This window comes from Eupeodes corollae, chromosome 2 (genome assembly GCF_945859685.1).
Source record: "Eupeodes corollae chromosome 2, idEupCoro1.1, whole genome shotgun sequence".
Classification (NCBI taxonomy): Eukaryota; Metazoa; Arthropoda; class Insecta; order Diptera; family Syrphidae; genus Eupeodes; species Eupeodes corollae.
In genome coordinates, this window is record NC_079148.1 from 33444899 (window position 1) to 33471035 (window position 26137).

Consider the following 26137-nt stretch of genomic DNA (forward strand, 5'->3'; position numbering starts at 1 on the left):
TACATTATACCTATGCACATTACGTAAGTATAATAATATACAAGGACAATACAATATTATTGGTTTACATAGAGCACGAGTTAGTATATATGTACTATAGCTACATAAAAATTAATATTTACAAAAGAAAAACATTGTTTATATTACATTGTAAAAGGAAAACCCTTTACGTGCCATTCAGATAGGCACACTCCACCATCCATACCATTACGCTTAAGCTATCTGAAATTCATTCAAATATTCTGTTGACATTCTCTTAATTAACACAAATGGATCCTTTTTTGTTTTATTTAAAACAACTGCCCTTGCCCTTTCCGCCGGAAATGAATCAAAGGATTTTGTTGCGTTTGTATATTATATGTAAATGTATACATAGCTTGAGCACGAGAAAATTGGGAGGACCATTGGGATAGGGAAGGATATTGTTTCTTTTATTATTTTTTTTTTGCTTTGAGTTTTTTTGTAAAATATTTTACTTCTCCTTGAAGCACATTAAAATTTTGGCCATTTTTAAAACCCTCATAATTCTTTGTTTTGTATGAATGTTGTATATATGTACTATGAAGGTACTTTTAATTAACAAGAATTTCAGTAAATAATGCTAACTGATGGTGCGATGGTGTTAGTTAAATATTATGGGTTTATTTATTTTAAGTAATTTTTTATTTTATTACTTAAATAAGAACCGACCATTTTATACCAGATTTCGGGGAACTAATAAAAAATATTATTAATTTTTTTTATTTGCAGGCTACCCATCGGATTTCGCGAATGGAACTTTTAAACCGATTCGGACCTAACCTAGACGAGAGATGCACATCAGAAAAATACTCAACAAATTTCAGTTTCAAAGCCTAAGTCATGTGAGAAACAGTTCAGCTGTGTTGCATGTGGCATAGAAACATTTATATCCACATAAAATAATATACATATACACATACGAAAATACCACGAAACTGTAGGTCGAGGATTTGAAAGTTTTTGTTTTAGAATTTGAAACGAATTGGAGCGGAAGTGAAAAACATTAAATTGGAAAATGCAGTTTTCTAGTTGAAAGGATCAAGGACATACAACTAAATGTTATCAATATGAAAATATATTGCGTTGCAATTCGCTTGTCAGGTATGGATTAATTTTTATTTACCACATCAAAAACATAATTTATTTTATTTGTGCATAGCCATTTCTATGTTTTTAGAAATTGTTATTTTAATTAATTCCATAAAAAATGTATTTAAAAAAACAACAACAGTTTAAAAGCTTATATAGTAATGTGCCTCAAGTGATGTGTGCATTATGGACTATTTGTAAAACTGGAAGCTTACAAAAATGTTATTGACATTCAGATTAGGGATCGCTTATCCCATTTTAATGTTAGACCAATGATTAGAATTTTATGGTTATTTTATTATAAGTTTTTTTAATTTATTTGGATAGGTGCCTCTTTAAAAAAAAAACGGAATTCCTTTGGACAGAATTCAAACAAATTTATCAAAATGGTAGGTGATAGAATTATAACAGAGACTTTGACATTTCTTGAACACCGTTGCAATGTTTTACTTATGTCACAATAGTTTTTCCTTTTAGCTCGTACTTTTACACTATATGCATCAGTTTGCCCTTGAGCTTAATTTCGAGCTATGAAATATGAATATAAATATAAATATAACTATGAAATATAAAGATTATTTTCTGAGCGGCACATCAATAATGGAGAATGCTTTACCCAACACTGTTTTTCCTTCCATTTTAATACTCATTTCAACAAAAAAAAAATTAGTAAGGACAAAAATGTATGTTGGCAACACTCTATTCCACCAGGAAAATATTGCCATTTGAAACGCCTGTTTTTGACCAACATAATGTGATGTCTTGCAATTCCGTCTTCTAGAATGATTCTAGTTCTCTTTTCACTGTTGTTGAAGAATTTCAATCAAACTTCCAGTTTTCGAATTTTTTCAGTCATGCATCACTTTTGAAGTATTTTTTGGTATATACTCTTTTCTCACGTGTATTTAAATCGTGTTTCTTTTTTTCATTCTTTTCCAGTTGCTCTTCTATTTACGGCCCTCATCCCACCGATTATGGGTGACGATTGGTCAGCAAGCTGTGCCTCAAATTGCACCTGTAAATGGACCAATGGCAAGAAATCAGCTATCTGCAGCTCCCTTCAACTGACCACCATACCCACCACTCTTAGCACTGAGCTGCAGGTTCTTGTACTTAATGACAACCGTATACCGAATTTGACCAAAGAGGAATTCACCAATTTGGGCCTGCTGAATTTACAACGAATTTACCTCAAAAAATCCGAAATCCAAAGCATACACAAGGAGACGTTTAAGAATTTAAAAATTTTAGTCGAAATCGATTTGAGCGATAACAAAATCGAACAGATCGAAGAAGACACTTTTATGGGCAACGATAGGCTGAAGGTGTTATTTTTGAATGGAAATCCATTGAAGAGACTTGTGGCCTATCAATTCCCCAAACTGCCACATTTGCGGTCGTTGGACTTGAACGATTGTCTGATTAATGATATTGATCCGATGGCCTTGGCCAATCTCAATTTGTTGGAATTTCTTTATTTGAAGAACAATCTGCTGGAGAGCCTGACGGAGTACGTCTTTCAGCACATGACTAACCTCAAGACACTGGAGCTGGAAGAGAATCCGTGGCAGTGTAATTGCAAGCTGAGGCAGTTTCGGACGTGGTATGTCAAAAGCAAGGTAAACAGTAAGAGTCTTACGTGCAAGGGCCCATATCAGCACAAGGACAAGCACTGGGAGAATGTGGAAGAAGCCCAGTTTGGCTGTCCACCTAGAGTTAAGATTTTCAGCAACGAAGATGTCCAGAACATTGACATCGGAAGCAATACGACCTTCAGCTGTTTGGTGTACGGAGATCCTATGCCTGAGGTGTCGTGGGAGCTGAATGGGAAGAGCCTCGATAACGACAATGTCCTCTTCGATCAGGACATCATAACAAGCGATAAGGTCTGGAGCAATCTGACTGTCTTCAACATGACCAATCTGGACGCTGGAACATATTCCTGTGCTGCCCAGAATGTGGCCGGCTTTGCTAGTCAGAATATAAGTATTTATTTGAGTGAGATAGTTCAGCACGTTTTGGTGAAGACTCCCGAAACGTTCTGGTACTTCGGACTTATCATGGGCACCTTCGGAACCGTATTCCTCTTGATTTTGATCTCCTTTGTGGTGTGCCTCTGTAAGAGGACCCAGCGCCAGAGGCGACATCCGAACAAGAACATCAAAGGTAGCGTCAGCTTTAACGACCAGGAGAAGAAACTACTAGACTTGAGCATCACCACAACAACCAATGACCGTGGTGACAGCTGTGCTGGCATCGACAACAGTGGCCCAGCGATGAATAAGACTGAGTCCATAATTGGATTTGAGCCAATGGAGATCACGGTTGAGAACCACCATCGCGGAATCGGTCCCCATCATCAACAGGTCGGGATTGTGATGCAGGGAGGCCATCCCTCTCATCGGCAGCAGCAACAACAACAGCAACAGCAGCAGCAGATGATGTCCTCGGATGGTCAGTGCGGAGTTGTTGGCATCCCGAATTCCAATCCAAATCAAATTCCTGAGGAATTCCCTCTCAACGTTGGAGTGTTCCCACCGCCACCAGAATTCTGTTCAAATGTTGTCACCAATCCAGCGTATGGGAACATCTTCATATCTGTCTCAGTGACACAGGATATGCTAGACAGTTCCGACATCAACATCTACCCGGACCTGTTGAACATACCCAAGCGGGTGGTGGACGGCAGTTCGGCAAGCAGTAGCAGTGGCAGCAGCTCAGTCGTGCAACAGCCAATGTTGCCAGTAAATGTGTCGTCATTTGCCACACTGCCCAGAAACAATCAGCGTCGAGGCATTCTTAAAAAGGATCCCACGGTGCAGACGAATTTATATCCACATGACGAGATTGTGAGCTACCATAATCTGGACACAAGCTACAGCCAAGGATACAATCATCAACAGGAGCACTTACAGCAGCAGCAGCAACTGCAGCAACAACAGCAACACCAGCATCAGCTCCACGCATTGCATCACCATCAACAGCAACAACAACAACAACAACAGCAACATGCGTCATCGTCGGGACCAGGAGGAGGACGATGCAGCAGTAGCAGTAATAGCAGCAGTGGCACAACGACCGGAAGTAGTTGTTCGAGTAATTGTGGCCTAAAGGCACCGACGTGCGTGAACTGCATGAAATCGCCCCCTCCCCCACCATTGGCATATGCCAATGACTCGGACGGAACGTCCCTCACGTGCATTGGTGGCCAAATGCGGCCGTTGGGACCGAAAAGCTCAGCCTTGGGTGGTGCTTGTTTAAAATACGACAATATGGGACGAAGGATAACAGCCAGTGGCAATTCAACGCTTTCACTGCCCGACGAAGAACGACTAGAGAATGAGACTCTATTTAATGAGGGTAACCCGCTGACAACGTTTACAAAACAACAGCGCGAACAGCAACAACAAAGAGAATCCCAACAACAGCACCAGCAGCTCCAGCAGCAGCAACAGCAGGATATTAATGGTCCAACAGCATCATCAGCTTCGTCCTCGTCGTCGTCATCATCATCGAAACAATCGCAAACATGCGGTCAAAGAGAAATGCAGGGTGGCAGTGATTTCGTATCACTGTAGTAGTGTGTAGGTGTAGATCTATATGTAATAGATACAGAGAGTAAAATAGATGATAACAAAAAAGTAGCGTAATGTAGGAAAATAAATTAATTTCATAATAAATTTAGGACAAAATTGTAAAGTAATATATTTGTATTTCCATTTTTTTTTTCTTTTAATTTAAAATTGAATGCGGGAGGGCTGGAAATCATTGTCAATAACATTGTTTGGTTATCGCTAGATATATAAATATAAACCTAACAATTCTTTAAGGGTTACCATTCCAATTTGTTCCAATAAGTTACCATTTTCTTCAATTTCACAATTTTTTTTTTTAAATTAAAAATTTCATTGGACCGCCAAGGATTTAAATTTAAATAAAATGTTTTAGTTGCAAATATGTTTTGTTACTAATTACGAGTACTTTGATGTATTTAAATCATAAACTAAACCTTAATTTTTTGATAAATGCCTTCCAGCTATTCTTCAAACCTTATAAAAAAACAAAATTTGTATCAAACTTCATATGTAAAAAACTCTATAGTTTTTTTTCTCAATCTTATAAATTTAAAAAAAAACAACATTGCACTTGAATACAAAGAAAAAAATTTAAAATCAAAATTGTAAATTTTCCATTATTGATAACTTTAATTCAAAATCAAATAAAACAAAACAAATAAACAAAAATAATTTTAAAAAATCGATTAAAAAAATAAACGTAGATAGTAAAAGTGAAACAAAATCAATTCAGCCAAATTAAAAGTCAATAAAATTAGTTTATGAAACCAAAAATCAAAAATTTTTGCTTTAAGGAAGCCAAAAAATGATTAATGATTTCGTATTTTCATTCTTTTTTCTAAGTTTGTTGTTAAGTTTTTGTTTTTAAAATTAAAGAGTATTAGTACCTGTTAAATAAGAAAATTAAAATAAAATTAGAAAAAAAAAACAAAAAACAGAAGAATTATCAAAAATGTCCAACACAATTTTAGAAACTTAAAATTAAAAATATAATAATTATAAATATATTAAATTCTTAAATATCTGGATTAAATGCGTTATTTTTTTTAAATTTATTTGAAATAAAAATATATTGGGGTTTCTTTCTATCTAATGCTCTATTCTTTTTTTGTTAATAATAAATTTGCATTTGCTTTGAAATATTATGTCTTTATGAATTTTAGGTTTTTATTCTCCAACATAAAGCTTCCACAATACATATTTATTTTAAGTTATCTTACATATGATTAAAACATGTTTCTTATAAAGTTTGTTTTCTTTTCATAAATAAAATAACATGAAAATGCATTTATCTATAAAAAAAAAAAACAATAACAAAATATCATAATTTAAATAAATTGTATGTATATATATTTTTTGTAGACGAAAATAAATTAAAAATTTAAAATGTTGTAAAAAGAATAAAAATTTTGAGGGATTGCATATTTAAGCTTACACTTAAAGAACAACAAAAATAATATTCGAATAAAATCAAATCTCAATTCACTAAGCTTTGTAAAATATTAAAAAAAGAACAATATTTTTTAAAACAGTTAAAAATACATCAATAATAAATTTAAAAACAAAAATAGTGAAACCAAGAAATGATTTTTTCTTTCTGTTAAAACAAAAATGTTTCTCAATAACGTTCTAAGAAAAATCTTATGTGAGCTTCTTCAAACAAAACTAAAAGTATATAGCATCAAACATTTATTAGGTACATTGAATAAAAAAAAAAAAAAAATATCTACGACTTGACTTTAAAATTGTAAATTACGGATATAAAATCGTCATTATGAAGAAACAAATCTTTAAGAAAAACAAAATAAATACAATTTTAATTTTTCTTTCAAATATATAATTTTGAATATCTACTATATTATAAGTGTACATTATAAATGAAAATATAATTAATATAAAAAACCAAAAGCATTTTGTACTATAGTTAAAGAGAAAATTAAATGACAATTGAAAATTGGGAAAATAAAAGAAAATGGTTAATAAACAAAAGAACTTGTTTTTTATTTCATTATCTCAGAGGTGCATTTTATAAATAAAGTAAGTATGGATAGTAAGTGGGATAAGTTGTAAAAAAAATTGAATTTTAATAAATATTCAAGAAAGGGACAAACAGACTTAGTGTCCTTTTAGTATATTTTATCTAAAAACAGCTTGTTAAAATTCCATATTCTGATGAAATGACGCAATAACGACTTGTTCTATTCAAGCTTTATTTAATAAAAGGGAGTCCATATATGAGCTTAAATTATTTAATTTTACGGTATTTTGAATACATTTTCCATTTTGAGTTCATCGCTTAGTAATTTTTCTAATAAGACCCTTATTATGATTATTGGACAAACTTCCAAAATTTTTTGAGGTTCAGCAGATTTTGAAAAATATGCAATAGCATGCACGATATTCATGATACTTTTCCAATTTTAAACTCACTCATTTTTAATGCCAGAGGAGTTATATTGTATGGCTTACTTTTGTTGGGAATAATATGTATGACAGTTAAGGGGGTTTTGGATACGTTCAATGTTTTTTTTTTTATATTGAGCAATGAACAGGCTCATCTTAAAAGTATTTTTAAAGAAACAATTTTGGCGCAACAAGTTAACATTTTATAATCCTGAGATTATCCAAAAGCAAAACAAAACTGAATCATTCGAACGAAAAATTATGAGCCCAGACTAATTGTTTATTATTGAGTTTTATTTTAGCAGAAACTTTAACTGTCGTAAGGGCTCCAATATCTCTCCAAACAACAGATCGGAGTTAAATTTTGTATGTATTTAAAAGGCACGTGGACAATAGTTGTCACTTTACACCAAGCCAGGAACAAACTCAAGTGATTTTTGACCTGCCCTGTATTACTTTTTTCCAAAATTTTAAATTTGTATGAAATTAGGAGCACAATGCGTACATAACAATACATACATAGTATGTAGATTTTGAACATGCTGAGATATACCCCAAAAAGAAAACTTTTTCTTTTTTTCGAAATATTAATTTTCAAATGAAAATATTATTGACATATATTTTATTATTTGTTTGTTAAATTTCTAATAGCCTAAAAACACGGGTTAGACTTGTTTCCAAACAAACGACTCCCTCATTTTTCGCTTCATAGAAAATTTGTCTTGCAAGTTCTTTTACACCATACGTATTTCTACAAACCTAAGTTACTTGTTTTTATTTGTGATCAGCTAGACATTATATTATCAAAAAGCCTCTTTATTTTTTGTTTTGAGATGACGAAACTTTTATCATATAATTATAACGTGTTTATAAGTTCAAAATATTTTTTTTTTGAAACAAGTAATTTATTTCCATCTCATCAACATATTTAAGAGTATCACTGTTTCGAAAAAGAAGCTTTTTGCATATTTCCACTATTTAAAGTTTAATTTAAGCCTTAGTTTTTGATGGTTAAAGGTTTTATTTTGATACTCAATGACTATTGTGCCAACTAATTTTTTTTATATATAAAGATTTCTTTTAACTCAAAAAAAAAAATAGGATCTATATAACATAAAACCCATCCAAATTTTCTTTTTTTCTTTTTATTAAAAATTATTTAAATGTTAGACGTATTTTTTGTTATTTAGCAAAATGAAATTCAAAATTCAGTTGTAATTTCGGAACTAAATTAATTCTTACTAATATTATTTTTAAGTTTAAATTTGTAATGTAAAACTATCTAAATTTAAAAAATTAGATATTTATAGGCCTGATTAAACAATACTTAGTATTTTGACCATGATCATCATGAGAAGTTCAAGCTGATCCCTAAAAAAATGATTGGTATGAGCTCTTGATTAAATCAAATTGAAATGTTATTTTTATACAATGCTACCATAAATATGTATGAATACACATAAAGTTTGAAAAAAGAATTCATAAAAAAGGGCTGGGATACGACCCACACTGATAACTTTCCAACCTGTCTGGCGATAAGTTAGTTTTTTCTTGGTTTTGTAGGTTTTCGTGTTTTGTAAAAAAAGTTGTCAGTTGATTTTTTCCAAAAAAATTAATTAAAAATAACCAACAATCTGTTTGCATATAAAATGAAATAGGGGTTGTATGGGATTTTCAATAAGGGCGGGTAGATGTTGTGTGTAGATGTCGTGTTGTGTAGCGGCGTCCTGCCGAAACCACACGTTCATCTAGGTCCATATGGTTCGATTTGGGTCTCAAGAAATTAGTTATCATCGTTATGTAGCGCTCGCTGTTGACGGTGACCGCCTCACTAACATGGTTGCCCAAAAAGTACCGAAAATTTACGACACCAACACCAAATTTACGCTAAACGTTAACTTTTTGAGGATGCATTATCACCTCGTGAACTTCGCGTGGGTTATTGTCGTTCCATATACAGCAATTTAGCTTGTTAACAGGCTGGAGCGTTGATGTCCATTCGCTCTACATGACCTAGCCATCTAAGCCGTTGGACTTTAATTCTGCTACTAGGTCAGTGTCGCTGTACAGCCCGTACACTGTACAGTTCATCGTTATACATTCTCGTCCATCTATGCGTACGGGACCAAAAATAACCCAAAGAATTTCTTTCTCGCAGCATCCTAAGACGCTCTCTTCTTTCTTTGACAGGGTCCAGGCCTCAGTGCCATAAATTAGAACCGCGATGATGAGTGTCTTATAGATGGTGATTTTCAATTCTTTCCAGAACGATGTTGAAGAAGTCGCATGACAGTGCACCGCCTTGTCTAAAACATTTTTTGACATCTAAAAATCGATAAATAGATGGTGGGTATCGATTTGAAGCTCCTGGGTTTTTTCCAAGATCTGGCGTAGTGTGAAAATTTGGTCGATAGTGAACTTTCCTGGTCTGAAACCACACTGATAAGGATCTATCAGCTTTGTTTGACTAAAGTTTAGATGTAGCTATCTTCACTTCGCCAAGGTCGGGTAGGCGTAATTGTTGATCTGCGTCGCCTAGGTTGAGTGGTTCTAACTCCTTTACAGCGGAATTCGGTTCGTCATCGCCGTTATATAATTTGGAGAAGTGGTCTTTCCATATTCTCAACATCGATTGCGGTTCTACTACGATGTTCCCCTAATCATCTTTACAGGCTTCGGTTCGTGGCTGGTACCCTTGGGAGGTGTTTTTACCTTTTGGTAAAATTTACGAACCTCATTCCTGTTGTGACATCCCTCTATCTCCTCGATCGCTTGCTCTCTTTTTTTCCATCTAAGAAGCCAGTGTTCCTGTCTTCTTTTCTGCTCGTAAAGCTCGAGAGGAGCTCTAGTCCTTTTGTACAGCACCGTTTTGTATACCTGTTGTTTCGCTGCGTGCGCTTGCCGGCATTCGTCGTTAAACAACGAGTTAGTGGTCCGAGTCAATGTTTGGATATCCTGTATACTGGATAAGTGTCGTGCGTCGATCGCAATGTGGTCAATCTGGTTGACGGTTGATTGATCAGGAGATTTCCATGTCCCCTTGTGGATATTGTGATGTGTGAACTGCGTACTAGCTACCAGAATGTCCCACAGCGAAATCGACCAACCTGAATCCGTTGTCGGAGGTAGTGTCGTGCAGGCTGTATCTCCCGATTATGCCACCAAATATAGAAGACATCTTAATAGCTTGGCATAAAAATCTGCTAAGACAATTTTAATGTCATACCCAGGACACTGCTCATATGTCTTTTCCAAGAGCTCGAAAAACATGTCTTAAGACTTTTTTCCTGAGTCTAGTTCCAACAACAAATCCACACCCAAATAGACACTGTCTTTGTTCTCGGTAGCAGTCGCCGTATATATGTACATCGCAGTCTTTTAGTTTGCGTTTGCCCAGTCCATCCCATCGCACTTCTTGGATGGCGGTAATATCTGCCTTGCAGCAGTTTAAGGCTTCCGCTAATTGTTCGGCTGCACGTGGTCTGTTAAGGGATCTAACATTACACGTACAGATCCGAAGTTCGTTGTCCTTATTTCGTTTGCGTGGGTTGTTAACAGTGAATCCGTCCGTATCCGAGGCTTGTTGTTGCTTCGCAACTTAAGGTATTTTTTACGTGGCCATGAAGTCGACCCCAAATCAAAACCCCCAACCTGGAGGGCCAGATCCTTAGTATAACTCCAAGGAAAGGGATCCGGATAAACCACTCCTTTCAGGCCTGAGCTCTGAATATGCCGAAGAAGCCCTATAAGATCGAGAATTCATCCGCTGCCTTAGTGGAAACACTTCTCCCCCTCCCTCGTTTGCTGCCCCAACAACTGTTAACTGGGGTTAGAACCCAATCTCCAATTGAGGTACTAGGCACCTGATTTTCACCGCTGGAAGTTTGAGAGTAGGAGTTGATAGAAAGAGGTAAGCTTTGAGAAAAACCTGTGGAAGCTTGTGTCCTCTTGAATGCACATGTCTACCATTTGAATATCATCGTCAATCTAACATTTTTTTATAAATTTTGTGTACTATTTGTTTGTAGTTTATAATTTTAATGAAAAAACTAACAATTGCAATTTCAAAAATAATTGTGCTAAATGTACGAGACAATATTTTAGCTACGATGAAATTAGTCAAAAATTAACTTTTTCCAGGTTATAGTAATACTTTTTTAGGTTTTTTCTCAATTCTCAATTCGAATTTTCTTAAAATCATTTGAGATGTCAAAAACACTATTCTTCCTTGCTTTAAGATTGCTTTGAAGATAAAATCAATTTTTGTTCGTTAAATATTTGACGTGACAGTTATTTTTTTTCCAGTTTTTTGATTTATAAGAACAAATTACAAATCACAATATGTACATACATACATACATACTATATAATATAAAATTTAATTCAACTCGCTAGCGTAATTGGTTAATGAGATATATTGTTTTAACCAAAATGTTCACTTTTATTTAAATTGCTATGGTAAAAAGAAAACACCCACTAAATTTTCTTTAGAGTTCTTTCTGTATTATTATCAGTACCACAAAATTTATTTGAAGTCGATACATTACTGGTTCTTAAGATGTGGACGACAAAAAAACCTTCCCGAACGTACGAACGCACACACATGCATTTCTCTAAAAATCTTTTATTAAGATACTATAAGGACTCTGAAGAGCCTAGAAATGTTAAAGTTTTCAATTTGACATATCAAACCGATTAAAATAACTTCTTATGGGAAGTTAAAATACAGCTCATAAAAAGCTATGTTGTTAAAATAATACTACAACTGTTTAAAAATTACAGCCTGAAAACGGAAATTTTCAACAAAATATCTTTTTATATTCACACCGTACTTTTAGGGTTTAATGAATTTTAAATCTATTTTCACTGGACCACCCATCTCTAAGGCCTAAAATATAATCAGAATTCCAATAAACATTTTATCATTCGTCATAAAGCCTTCAATCCACAAACAATTTTTTTTAAATCACCCATTTTTTACATTATTTTCTAACTCACAAATTTATTTTATTTAATTCAAAATATTAATTCTTAGGAATTTTTAAATTTATGTTCTTGGGTACAATTGCAATTATTCATAATAAAACATTCGCTTTAGAATCAATAAATTGAGTTGTATTTTTTACCAAAGCTAAAATACCAGTTTCATGAACCCAGAAAAAACAGGGCCTTAAAAAAATGATGCCTTGGGGGATAACTTGTATTATCATATGTGTATGTATATAAGCACGGATTTATACTGTTATGGTATAAAAACTCAAACTAATACAAAACTATAAAAATAAAGTCAACCTATAATCAGAACAATAGTTATATCAAAAACCATACGTATAATTAAATAATATTTCCCTCAACAAAAACCATTTATTTACATCACAAACTAAAAGTCAATTAATTATATGCTCTGCTTATCTATGTTATGTAGGTAGGTAAGTAGAACCTTGATTAAATTAAAATACCTTAATTAAACATTCGTGCCGGATGTATTCCTTTTTTTGTTTTGCTTAAAAAAAGAAAAATACTGAGTTGATGCACGTCGTAGTCGTAGTCGTCGTCGTTGTCGTCCATGTCGACGTCACACTGTTTGTGAGAATTTTGTATACGCTATACGTCCGCTCAAGTCCCTTTGGGATATTTTTGATGAACACAAAATAAATATTTATTTCCGGTGCGGATGTGTGCAAATGTAGATTTATACCTACCTACCCATCACTACCACTCATCTCAAACAAAAAGGGCAACAAGAAGACTCACTTCTCCGCCCGCCGCACCCGCACAGCATCAGAATCACAGTTAGTAGGTTTTATTCGCACATCAGTGAAGGTTGTCATAATCCGATGACTTCATAAAATGTGAGAAAATGAATATCATCATCTGGAATAATTCTACATAAAAATGTACCTAACGCTAACCATAAACTGGCCATTCATGGCAAACACGTGCTTCACAGCCAGTGTCAGTTAGATTGCTATGTCAGAGTTATTGTTGTTGTTACTGTTGCTGTTGCCTTGTCGTCCTTTTTGTAGGTACCTATATGTATTTATTTTTCTAGTCTTTTGTTTTTGTTTAAGTTTGTTGTGATGAAGCTTACTTCATCCAGGAAAGTTCTTGCAACATCACAAGGAATCTGCCGCATCCATATACTCTTTACACTTTCTGACTATAGGTACCTACTATACTAGTGTCGTTCATGGTGAAGGTTAGAGTTGCTACATGTACAGCTAGTTCCCACATCCTGAAGAAAATTACTTGCAGGAAGTTGGCATGAATTTTTATTCTTCGTCCTTTGTCCATTTGAATTGCCTTTTATTATTCTAAAGCACTCTTTTGAGTGCTCATATATAGAGGGCGGGTAGGGAAATGGGTGGCCGGCCAGTATGACGTATGCGGTTAAGTAAGCTTTTTATGTACAAAAAACAAAAACAAACCGGAAGTTGAATGTGGGAAGGATGTGTGTTTGGTTCGGTTGGCTAACTTAACTTAGACTGAAAAAGACTATATGGGGCACTTAAGATGTGTGTGATGCAATAATATCGTAAAATGAATGGACAAGAAGTGGACATAATTTTCATTGTGATGACATACCTAAAGGCATTTATAAAAGATTCCATTCGAGCTATGAACCCCTAGTTGCGTATATGTGCGTTTGTGTAGGAAGAGGGTAAATATAGCTTACTAGGATACATCTAAGAATTTATAGTTTCATAGATAGGTACGCTAAGGACGACATACCAACTTATATTCATATTTTTGTGGCATACATTTTTATTTAAGGAATGTAAGCTAAATTAAAATGCAATTCTGATTTGCATGAACTATTTTGAGACTATAGAGAGGGTCTAGTCTAAGCATTGTGGAGTACCTAGACTAGATGTATGTTAAATAAATTACATTAAGTACTAACCTACGTCATAATGGATCTTCAACAGTTTAAATTTAATAAAAATAACCCAAAGGGTCAGCTTTTTTAAGGTACAAATTTTGATAAAAAGTGAGAATCGTACCTCAACCGAAAATCTTCTCATTTATAAACGTGTGTTGATATTTCTAAAAGCTTTACAAAAAAAATAGGCTGGGATGCGACCCACACTGATAATTTTCCATTCCGTTTGTCGGTTTGTCTTGGTTAAATGTTTATAGGTTTTCGTGTTTTGTTAACAAAGTTGCCAGTTGAATTATTTTAAGAAAATTAAAAATTAATAACTTTTTTTTTCATATGATAAAATAGTTTTATTTAACTAAATGGGCTAAGCAATGTGGATTGAACGTCAACCCACACAAAACAGAATTAATACTCTTTTCGAAAAGATATAAAATTCCTCAGATTAGCCCACCCAAGATTAGAGGAATACCATTAAGCTTTTCCGACCAAGCTAAATATTTGGGCCTCATTTTAGACAAAAAACTAAATTGGAAGGCAAATATTGATGAAAGATTCAAAAAGGCTACTGTAGCGCTTTTTACTTGTAAAAAGGCCATAAGATCAAAATGGGGCTTCTCCCCAAAAATAACCCACTGGCTATACACTTCGGTAATCAGGCCGATACTCATTTATTCAGCCGTCGTATGGTGGACCGCACTGGATAAGAATGTAAATCTAAATAAGCTCATTAAAGTCCAGCGGTCAGCAGGTATGTGCATCACAGGAGCACTTCGCAAAACACCAACCGCAGCACTGGAAGTGCTTTTAAACCTAACACCACTTGACATCTTCTCTAAAAAAGTGGCTGCCAACTTATGTGTAAGGCTTAGAGCCACCTCTCAATGGACCAATAACAATACTGGACATACTACTATTCTAGACAATTTCAGATCTATCCCAGATCGCTTAGACTATACCACCCCAAAAATGGTATTTGGTAAAAGATTCCATGTGTCCATCCCTTCAAGATCCTCCTGGGAAGAAGAGGGACCCCTGGAAGACGATGCGGTACACTTCTATACTGACGGTTCAAAGACCGATCACGGAGTTGGAAGTGGTATCTTTTCAGAACAACTGAATCTCAGTCTATCCTATAGACTTCCCAATCAATGTTGTGTATTCCAGGCAGAAGTAATGGCGATTAAAGAAGTAATATCCTGGCTCAAAGAAAACGTTATATCTTGTATATATACGAATCTTCTCAGACAGACAAGCCGCTCTTAAATCTCTCGCGTCTGTCTCCACAAACTCTCAAACAGTCCACGATTGTCAATCATCTCTGAATGAGATGTCGGAACAGTTTAACATTCACCTCATTTGGGTGCCGGGCCACAGAGACATTCCGGGAAATTGACAAGCCGATGAGCTCGCCAAAAACGGAACACTTCTGCCTTATGTTAGATAAAACCATAACATAGGAACACCACTTGCTACATGCAAATATCTTCTCAAGCAATATGCTCTAGAAACAACAAATGCTAGATGGGCAAATATGGTCAAGTATTGACTTAAAACGGTCAAAAAGCTTGATATCACTGAGCATACAAAGTATAAGCTCTACAATTGGAGTTATAACGGGATACTGCCTCATAGGAAGACATGCTCTGAGGCGACAAATCGGACCAATTACAATAACTTCATACGGGAAGTTAATATTAATAACAAAGTTGTTGGTTATAAATTTAAAATTTTAAATCAATTTGTTGTTTAATTCTCAATTTTTGAATTTTTAGTTATTTTAAGTTTTTTGTAAAAAAAAATTACACTTATATTAGATTTTCAAAAATAATAACTAAATTTTAAAAACAATATTTTGTGTATGTTAAAATATGTTTAATTTTAATGCGTCTTTTCGTTTCCGAGATATTAAGGTCGGAAACCAATCTTAAATAGAATTATAAAAAAATGTTGCCTCTATTTTAAACACTACATACGTACTAGCAAAAAAAGTCTGTTTCCAAAAATTTAAATATAATTTTTGATTCCTCAAAAAAAGCTTTTTTTAAAACTTGAATTTGAAAATCGTTGGAGTGAATTTTTTTAGAATTAATTTTGTATGTTTACATTTTTTTAAATTTTTGTTTAAATATATTTAGAGATAATTAATATACGTTTTACATTTGATTAGCTTTCTGCCCTTTGGCAGAGTTATGATCTTAGCATTGAAAACTGAATTAGCCTTATGTTTTTTTTTTTTTCAAATATTTACATCTATATAACAAAAAAACAGGTTAATTTAAAATCGCAAAATGAATTTTAAATTATAATTAAAAACATTTCTTTTTGGAAAAATGGAAAACTGCCTAAAATTCCTATCTTTTCCCATCAAAGCAAAAAAGCCAGAACTGTCCTATTTCAATAAAATCAAATACCATCAACACACAATCAAACAATACGAATATACAGGACTAACAATCTTAATCTTATTTTGTAGAAATTTCGATGAATCATTGTTTTTTCTTGAATTGAAAATACAGTTTCCAAATCTTCCTTTAAAAAAAAAAAGAACTCCTTTTATGATGCCCATCCACCGTACATCCTTCTATCATTAAAGGCACTTAACACTCGAGTGCTATTTATGTTGTTCGGGGGTGAAAGAATTTTTACTGTCAGAGTTTTTTTTTGTTTTTTAAAAGGAACTTGAATGAAGAAAAAAAATGCTCTTAAAATCAACCAAAAAGGGATGATTCTTCCTTAAATAGTTGCATACTCGAAGTATCTTCTCATACCTCACCATTGCCATCATCGTATCTCTTTGTCTCAATGATTTTCTCTCCCTTTAATTTTCATTCCACTTGAGTGGAATTTGTAAATCAAGTGGAAAGTTTTACACCTTTTTCGTCTTCATCTTTTCAAAAATAAAAAAAAAAAAACGAAACAGAAAAATATGCAAGAATCTTAAAATATTCACTTCTTGCAAACTTAGCTAGCTCTATCTACACCTACAGTAATATCTCCCGCTTTCTATATCTCAATATCAAATATTTGAATAAAAAGGATATCCGATAATTCAAAAAAGGATTTTTCAACTCATGAATAGCAAAATTAAGAAGTGAACTTTAGAATATTTTCCTTTTCTATGTTTTTTTTTCTTCTGTCTTTTACACGAATGAACTGATTTGGGGGAATTGTTTTTTAAAGGTTGTTTCAGAAAATCAGACAGATAGACAGACGAAGATACAGATAGAAAAAGAGAAGTGTCACAGTCTGATATTGATAGGTTATGATATACAAAAGAGAGGTATGACTTTAGACATTGCGATTGCACGATTGATGAATTATTTACTCCTGTGGAGACAATAATCTTACTCGCTTCGCATGAATGTGTTCATGTGGAATAGTTACTTAAGTTTATGCTGCATCATTTCAAGTCCTTGAAGTTTTTGTTTAAAGGATAAAATGCCTTGTTGGTTTTTTGTTTCTATATACATTTATCATTTTAGTTGAATTTCAACAGCTAACGTCTCTTCAATTTATATCAATGTCACTATAATCAACTTTTTTTTCCAAATCAAAATTACTGTTTTCTATTTCCAGAATTTATGATTTTCAACCAATTCTGTCCATTAATGTTCCATATTTTATAACACAACATTAAACACGGACTTTTTAACTTACAAATTTTATTATTTCAATAAACTTTTTAGTAAATAAGCTTTTAAACTTAAGCTGAAGGAAGATTAAAGAGTGGACCAAATATAAACTTTTTTCTCAAATACATACAATAAAATGAACAAAACTAAACATCTTCCTTTAATTGTATAACATGGACGATCGAAACGTTTTACAACCTTATTTTGGTGAAACGGATTTTGAAATCCAAATTTATCAAATTCATGCTGTTTTAGGCCCCAAAATGTTAAACCATAAGGATGACGGCCTTCAATAAGTCAGTGTATTGGACCTTGTAAAGGAGTAATTGAGTTATTTGTACAGAATTCTTCTTATTTAACGTCGAGCGTGAAGTTTTGAAGATCGTCATTTGAGTCTCTCACTCTTGAATAGAGTAGCTACATGCACCACTATTTATTTATTTATTTCATCAATTGATCGAAAATTTGCTGATTACAAAATTACTACAAAATAATGAAGCCAATAAGATATATACATATTTACAATGAATTTTAGATTACATTTAATTAATTAATCAATTACATATTCCCAGAAATTTTTCCTTAAAACCATCTCTATTCATACAAAGGTCAATTTTATTGAAAACTACATTAAATAGATACAGAGAACGCGTTATTGGTTCATTTAGACCATAATTAGTCCTATGAAGAGGAGGTTAAAATAATACATTTATGTTGCGAAAAACTCGTGATGGAACATGGAATGGAATTAATGAAAGAAAATCACAAGAATTTATTCTGTTATCAATAATATTCTTTATAAACAAAACACTTTGGCCTTGTCTCCGACATTTAAGCGTTTTTAAGGCAATGAGAGCGCACCTTGATTTATAATCTGGTAAAGACCCAGCCCATTTAAGTTTTCGAAGTACATAACGAGTGAAACTTTTCTGAACTCTTTCTATTCTCAAAATATTATTTTTATAAAAACAACATTATTATTAAACACATAGAACTACAGAAATAAATAAGGTCTTCAAAGTAGAGTTCCGCTTCAAGAAACCTAAAAGTGAATTACATTTAAAAAACATGTAACGTAATCAACATGAGATCTAAAGCCAATCTTTGAATCAAAAATCACCCCAAGATGATTTACTTCAATTACCCTCAGAAGACTAACATTGAGAATTAATATTCAAAGACAATAAGGGATGAAGGCTTAGATACACTAAAAATTTTACACTTCGAGTAATTCAGCTAAAGATAATTGTAGTTGCACCAATTAAGAAAATTGTTTCTATCCAACTGCATTAATAGACAATCTTCAAGTGAAGATGTTGCAGTGAAAAATTTCACATCATCGGCGTACATCAAGCAGTTACAAAATTTAAAAACAGCAGGTAAATCATTTATAAAGATTATAAAAGAAGTGGGCCCAAATGACTGCCTTGTGGAAGACCCGACACTACCTCTATAAGATTTGAAACACAATCATCTATTTTAACAGCTTGTTTTCTATCAGAAAGGTATGAATCTAACCACTATAAAAATGAAGCATTTAATTCTAACATCTTAAGCTTTTGTAGGAGAAGACGCGGTCAAAGGCTTTAACAAAATCAGTATACAGGACATCAATTTTTCTACCCTTTTCAACATTATTATAACAATAATTTGAAAATAGACTTAAATTTGTACACATTTATCTTCCCTTTACAGAACCATGTTGTTTTTAAATCAATAAATTCTTGACAGCAAAATAAAGTCTTTGGGTTACCATTTTTTCAAAATGTTTAGGAATAACTGAAAAAATTCTGTAGTTTAAAACCAATCAAAGGAGTTATACCAGGATACAAGCTGCTGATATTTGTTAAAATATCATAATTATAAGAAGTTTGAAAGAATCGAGCAAATAGGTCACATGATGACTAAATATCATTGGATGTAATTTCATCGTATTCCATAAATGGAGGAAAAGATGAACAATTTCTTTTAGAGTTCAGAAATATCCAAAAAGATTTCGAATTATGTTTTATAATTGATACAGTATTCATAATATAATGTCTATACAAAACCTTGTTGAGAAAATCAAAGTCTTTTCTTAACTGAAAAATAATGCACGAACTTTCGAAGAATTTGTTACTTTATAACGCTTAAATGCTTTATTTTTGATAGTCTCAAAATGTTGTATCCTTTTGTTAAACCATGGAAGCTTAAACGACTTTTCCTCAGTTAAGGTTAACAATACTTTTTAAACTTGCAAACATATCATCTAGAGACTTGCCTTCCAATAAATCCTTCCAGTTGACAGTATTTTACAAATTAAATCTGCCATTGCAAAATTAATTTTTTTTTGTTTCTCGAGAGGGACAGAAGCATAATTATAATTTTCAAAAGAGAGAGAAATAGGCTTATGATGAATAGAGTTATTTAAAAGGGGAAAATCAGAAATGTTTAAGGAATACTTTAAATCATTGTTAATAAAAACTAAATCCAATATTCTATTTTAACTATTCTTAACATTATTAATTTCAAACAGGCCCAGAAGAAATGAATCAACTACTAAAATTTCTACATCTTTATTTGCATTAAAAGGTATCAAAATATTATCTTCTTCCATGTAGCACCAGTCGATATTACCAATGTTGAAATCGCCAAGTATACAAGGAAATTGGTTATGTGTTAATTCACTTACTATTGCTTGGGTATTAGAAATATGTTCGGTATATAAATCCACTCCGCTCGTTCGGCGGATATTACTTACAATAAAAAATAAGTCTTTAATTTCAGCAGAACCTTCAGAACTTACACAAACACAATGCTGCTCAGTATCATCTGCATTATTCTTTAATTTGTGTTGAGTAATGTTGAAAGTTGTTCGGATGGCAATCAAAACACCACCTCCTCGATCTCATCCTGTCTTAGTTGAACGATCTTTACAATAAACATTGTACGAAGAATCTAAGAGCACACGGGATGTGAAATTGGAATTCAGCCATGTTTCAACAATGATAATGATATCGAACTCATGAAGACATAATGATAGAAAAAGCTCGTTAGTTTTCGTACTTAAACCACCAGCATTTTGAAAATATACTCTTATTTCAGATAAATTCGCTTTAAACTTTGGATCAGGTTTTTCATCTTAGTGTTGCCATCCACTTTCGGAACATTTACAAATTTCTTTAATTGGACATGTTTAGGCCAGTGAAGCGTCCAAAGCAGCATCTTAGTGGCTTACGGGAATCCCTAGCTGTCCAATACTAAAGCAGTCTCATGAAAAATTTGGTTTTGGGTGCTTCGTGCTGGCAACCAGGCAAGACTAGTCCCGGTCTCGTATCATAGAACTTAATAATTTTGAAGCATTTGAGTAGAGACCGAGACCGAGACAAGACAATATATATTGTTTTGAGATTTTGCGAGAGTCCTTTTGGTTTCCCCGGTCTTTTTGGGTTTATATTTTTTCTATTGTTGAAGAACAGCTATAAATTTGATGAATAAAGAAACTTTTGAAATTTGAATCGTTGAGCAAAAAAGAATGATCTCATTACTTTTTTGTGAAGAATTTTAATAAATGGTGGTTAAATTTGAAGTGTTTTTTCTACATTATTATGACAATATTGGTATATTTTAATTATTAAAGGAACAATATATCCGCGAAATAATAGTTTCCACCTCGGCGGCACACATCGATCCGATGGTCCAAAATTTCGATGACGCTAAGGCATGATTAAAGTTCTGGACAGCGCCACCATGTGACATAAATAGGCCTTTAAATTTGACGCGCTAAGGAGCCATTGTCTAGTTAGCTGTGCGTCAAGTGCACCGTCCTACATCTTCTAATTCGGGCCATACAAAGTTCCTTACCATCTCACTATAGCGAACACCATTCACAGTAACTGCTAAACCAGTCCCATTTAGAAAAAATCCGGCTCAATGATGCCGCCAGATCATAAATCGCACCAAAAAGTCGACAATCGCATTAATTTTTCGACAGTCACTCTTGGATTATAATTCGACCAAATGGGCAATTTAGCTTATTGACTAATCCACTATGATGAAAATCCATTGTTGTCATATCTTTACACCATTCTGACCAATTGCGATCCTTAAAATTTTGAACAGGCTTCTTGAGTCAATTGCACCTTCTAAGCGTGTAAAATTAAGTTCTTATGCATTATGTTGATCAACAACGAGCGTAAGAGGTGCAATTGCTTGGCACGAAGACGAGTTAAAGTGAATAGTTCTTCACACTTTTAAGAACAGCAGCAATGTTTTATACAGTACGAGCTGTACGAGCATGCTCTAATGTTTTGACATCTTCTACAGACTCGGTCTGCTTAAATTTTGCACGGTTTTAATATTGTAAGCACTTTTTGACTATTAAGTTGACCAAAGAAATCACGAAGTGTTCGATATGCATTTTGATTTGAACTGATTTGTGTATCTTTAAATAGTTCAAATTGAATTAGTCTAAAATTGAGAAATGTCAATTAGATAGTTAAAAAGAACTAGAACTAAGGCGTGATTCACATTCAAAATCGGCCCCTAAAATTTTTTTTAGAACATATGGTTGCAATACTCACTCTCTTTTTTTATTCTATAATTTATGCATTTTTCAAAACAATTACCTTGCTGGTGAAATAAATGTATCTATCAGACTTGAAAGGAAACTCGAAAAAAATCAAGAATCATCCCAACACACGTGCAGGTTTTTTTTGATTATTTTGCTCATCTCCCGACTGCAAATGAATTCTTTGAATTTCTGAGTTTATGCAAAGCTAAGGATAAATTGACTCCCTAAAGGAACAAACAATACCTACCTACATTTGCACTGCACGAAGGACTTTTGTGTTTTTTTATTTCATTTTTGGTTTTGTGTTTTGTATTTTGAACCTGCAAAAAAATTGTTAACCCCTTTGTTTTCAATGTTTTGAGGAAAAATTAGAGGGAAGTTTAAAGAAAAACCTTCAACAACAGCATATCAACATCCTTTTTGGATGCATGGGCGGGTTTTGTGCAAAAAAAAAAAAGATAAAATGCTTTAAGTTGTTGTGGGCGGAATAGAACATCAAGAGCTAAGTTATAATATTATGTACTTGGGTATAACTCTGGCTGCGGGAGAAGAACCCTTCATCGTCCTTTTATATATTTTTTCTTCCATTTCATGACAGCATGAGTGTCAGCCAGATTGTTTAAGTCAGGAGAAGATTAACAATCGTGTTTTGCTGGGATGCTGTATGCTACATACGTGTATATTTTGGCTCCCCCAGTGGCGGTAATGGTGGTGAATGTTGGCGTGTTTTGTGTGAAGTAAGCTGCTGGTGCTTGAGGAGAAGGATGATTTGTTAGCGTTTAGATAGTGTTTATATAGTTTCGTAATTGTTTCAAGGTTAAACAAAATAAAAGAGAGAGAGAGAGAGAAGAAAAAAATAAAACAAAAGTCAGCGAAATTAAAGATTAAAAGATCATCTTTGGCATATGACAAGTTATTTCAATATAATAAACGATTAATATAGCGTAGAAGAGTGGGATAAATGAAACTTTCTAAGTTTAATCAATCATAAGTGTTGACAAGTAGGAAGGTTTGATTATATTTTGTAACAACTATACCTACCTATTTCATGTTCATATATGTAGGTATAGTTTTTACAGCAAAGTGATTGATTAAATATGGTTGCTGCTTCACCGCAGCACACGTGCAGCTTTTTGCATTCATAAATTTATTAAATATTTATATTTTTAAATGACTTAGTATTAGTTTTACTTGACTGATAAGACTTACTAAGCTGGATAAACTAATAGACTGACGAGCTTATCAATACTGACCAGACTGTCAAAATCAAAAAAAAAAACTAACTAGACTGATAAGAATGATTGATGCAACTGACCATGTTGTTTAGTCTGGCGAGCTTAACAAGATAAAAGAGATGAGAATAAGAAGGCTGACGGGACTAAAGAATGATGAAAGTGAAATTATTGGCGAGACTATCGATACTAATATCACTGATGAGACTGATGAGAATGTTGAGACTGATGAGACTTATAAAACTGATGAGACTGATAAAACTGATGAGACTTATGAGAATGATGAGACTGATGAGACTTTTCACACTGATGAGACTGATGAGACTTTTGAGACTGATGAGACTGATGAGCCTGAGGAGACTGATGAGACTGATGAAACTAATGATGAGACTGATAGGACTGATGAGACTGATGGGACTGATGAGAATGATGAGACTGACGAGACTGATGAGACTAATGAGACTGATGAGAATGATGACGAGATTTAAGATGCTGAAAAAACTGTTGAAAGTGAAAATATTGGCGAAATTATCGATACTAATGGGACTGATGCGAATGTTGAGACTGATTAGGCTGATGAGACTGATGAGACTGATGAGATAAATGAGACTAATGAGACTGATAAGACTGATGAGAATGATGACGAGACTAAAAAAATTACTAAATACTGAAAAAACTGATGAAAGTAAAAATATTGGCGAAATTTTCGATACTAATGTGACTGATGAGACTGACGAGAATGTTGAGACTGATGAGACTGATAAAACTCATGAGAATTATAAAACTGATGAGACTAATGAGACTGATGAGAATGATGAGACTGATGAGACTGATGAGACTGATGAGACTGATTAGACTGATGAGACTGATGAGACTGATGATACTGATGAGACTGATGAGACTGATGAGACTGATGAGACTGATGAGACTGATGAGACTGATGAGATTGATGAGACTGATGAGACTGATGAAACTAATGAGACTGATAAGACAGTTGAGAATGATGACCAACCTAAAGATACTGAAAAAACTGATGAAAGTGAAAATATTGGCGAAATTATCGATACTAATGGGACTGATGAGACTGATGAGATTGTTGAGACTGATGAGGAGAATGAATGATGAGACTGATGAGACTGAAGATTAATGAGACTTGAAAGGTTTTTGAGACTTGTAAGATTGTTGCGAGTGATTAAACTTATAAATAAATAAATTCCTGTGTGTGAGTACTGTTGTCAGGAATGGAGGGGACCTACAATTTTAGGCCGAATCCGAACGGCTTATTTGAGAAAGCCCTTCTTCTTGACAAGATTTACTCTTGAAGAATTTGTCAATTCCTCGCAAGAGGCAGTACCCGCGGTGGCACATGCAGGGATGTGATGCAACTTATGAGATTGAAAAGACGGACAAAATTGATGAGATTGGTAAGACTGCTGTAACTTTTGAGACTTATAAGAACTAGAAGACTCATGAGACCGGACTGTTATTTTCAATATCTTAAATGAACTTAAGACAATTTGCGTTTTTTAATTAAACTTTTTACTGTTTTGACTACTCTTCACTCTCATTAAATATCTCTCCTTTTTATAAAAGAATGTATAGTAAAAATAGTATCGAATCCAAATCTTGTGTAAGTTTTGGGCCATCCTTTTGGAGCAATGCAACTAAATCACCAAAACATTAGATATTAGACTACACAGATTTCTAAATCATATAAACTCTTGTTACTTTTGATTCGAAGGATATTTCTTATCAGCTTTCAAGCTTCTCAACAGCACCTGAAAAAAACTACTTTATGCAATATTTTGGCAAGACAAACTACAATTTACAAAAAAAAAACAAGAACAAATTAAAAATTCCACAAAAACATCCTAGCCAAAAAATCCAAGTAGTAGGAAAACAAAATCTAACTACTGACATGAGTGTTTATCTATAATACCCATATACCCAGAGCACCATCACAGGATATCTCTCTTTTCACAAAAAAAAAAAATAAGAAAGCACACCACAGGATGATGAGCCAAAGACTTTATGCAACATAGGTATGCATAAATATAATACATCTGTTTTGTATGTGTCTAAAAGTGCAGTGAGTTGCAGGAGGAGGTATAACAATCCTTATTCAATTCCATAAGGCGCATCACAAAGGGCAAAAAAGGGAAACTCGCAATAAATTTTGATGATTATTTGTTCCTGTCGCAATGCGGCTGTAATTTAAATCTCTCGAAACTCTCTGGAAAATTGCATTGTTTTCCTTCCCTACCCTTTGCCCCCTGCCCTATTCAGCCTTGTTCTGCCCAGCCTGCCAGGATGTTGGAGTAATAATATATACCACTTGTTTGTGATGCCTTTTGTTGTTGTTGTTTTTCAGTAGCTTTTTTTTTGTTGTTGTTGTTGTCTATTTCTGTGCAGCAACCTAGGATATGCCGCATGCATTTTCATGTGTGATTGTGATATGTCATATGATTTTCCTTACCGCACACAGAAGCTTACAATCATTTATGTGAGTGGGTGATTGTCCTGAACTCTAAGGGTTGTTGACCGAAGAATTCTAAATATATTTTCAGTCTACATTTCTCTTATGGTTTAGGTACCTACATACGAGTCGAGCATGTATCTTCATATATATATTCCGATCGTTGGGATAAAAGTCCAGGACAAGTTGGCAGCAATATTGGAATTTATCCTATGGGTTATCCATAAGATAGTGGTAAGAGCCTAAAAGCCAATGCTTTTGTAAGCAATCAACA

The 26137-nt window shown here is 33.6% G+C and overlaps 1 protein-coding gene across 1 annotated transcript; it reads left to right on the forward strand.

The window, feature by feature from the left end:
- Positions 1-748: 748 nt before the first annotated feature.
- Positions 749-4891, forward strand: LOC129946299 (uncharacterized). The gene is made up of 2 exons (XM_056056431.1): positions 749-1122; positions 2050-4891. The coding sequence occupies exons 1-2, from the start codon at positions 1089-1091 to the stop codon at positions 4686-4688; spliced, it is 2673 nt and encodes an 890-aa protein (XP_055912406.1). The 5' UTR covers positions 749-1088; the 3' UTR covers positions 4689-4891.
- The last annotated feature ends 21246 nt before the right edge of the window (positions 4892-26137 follow it).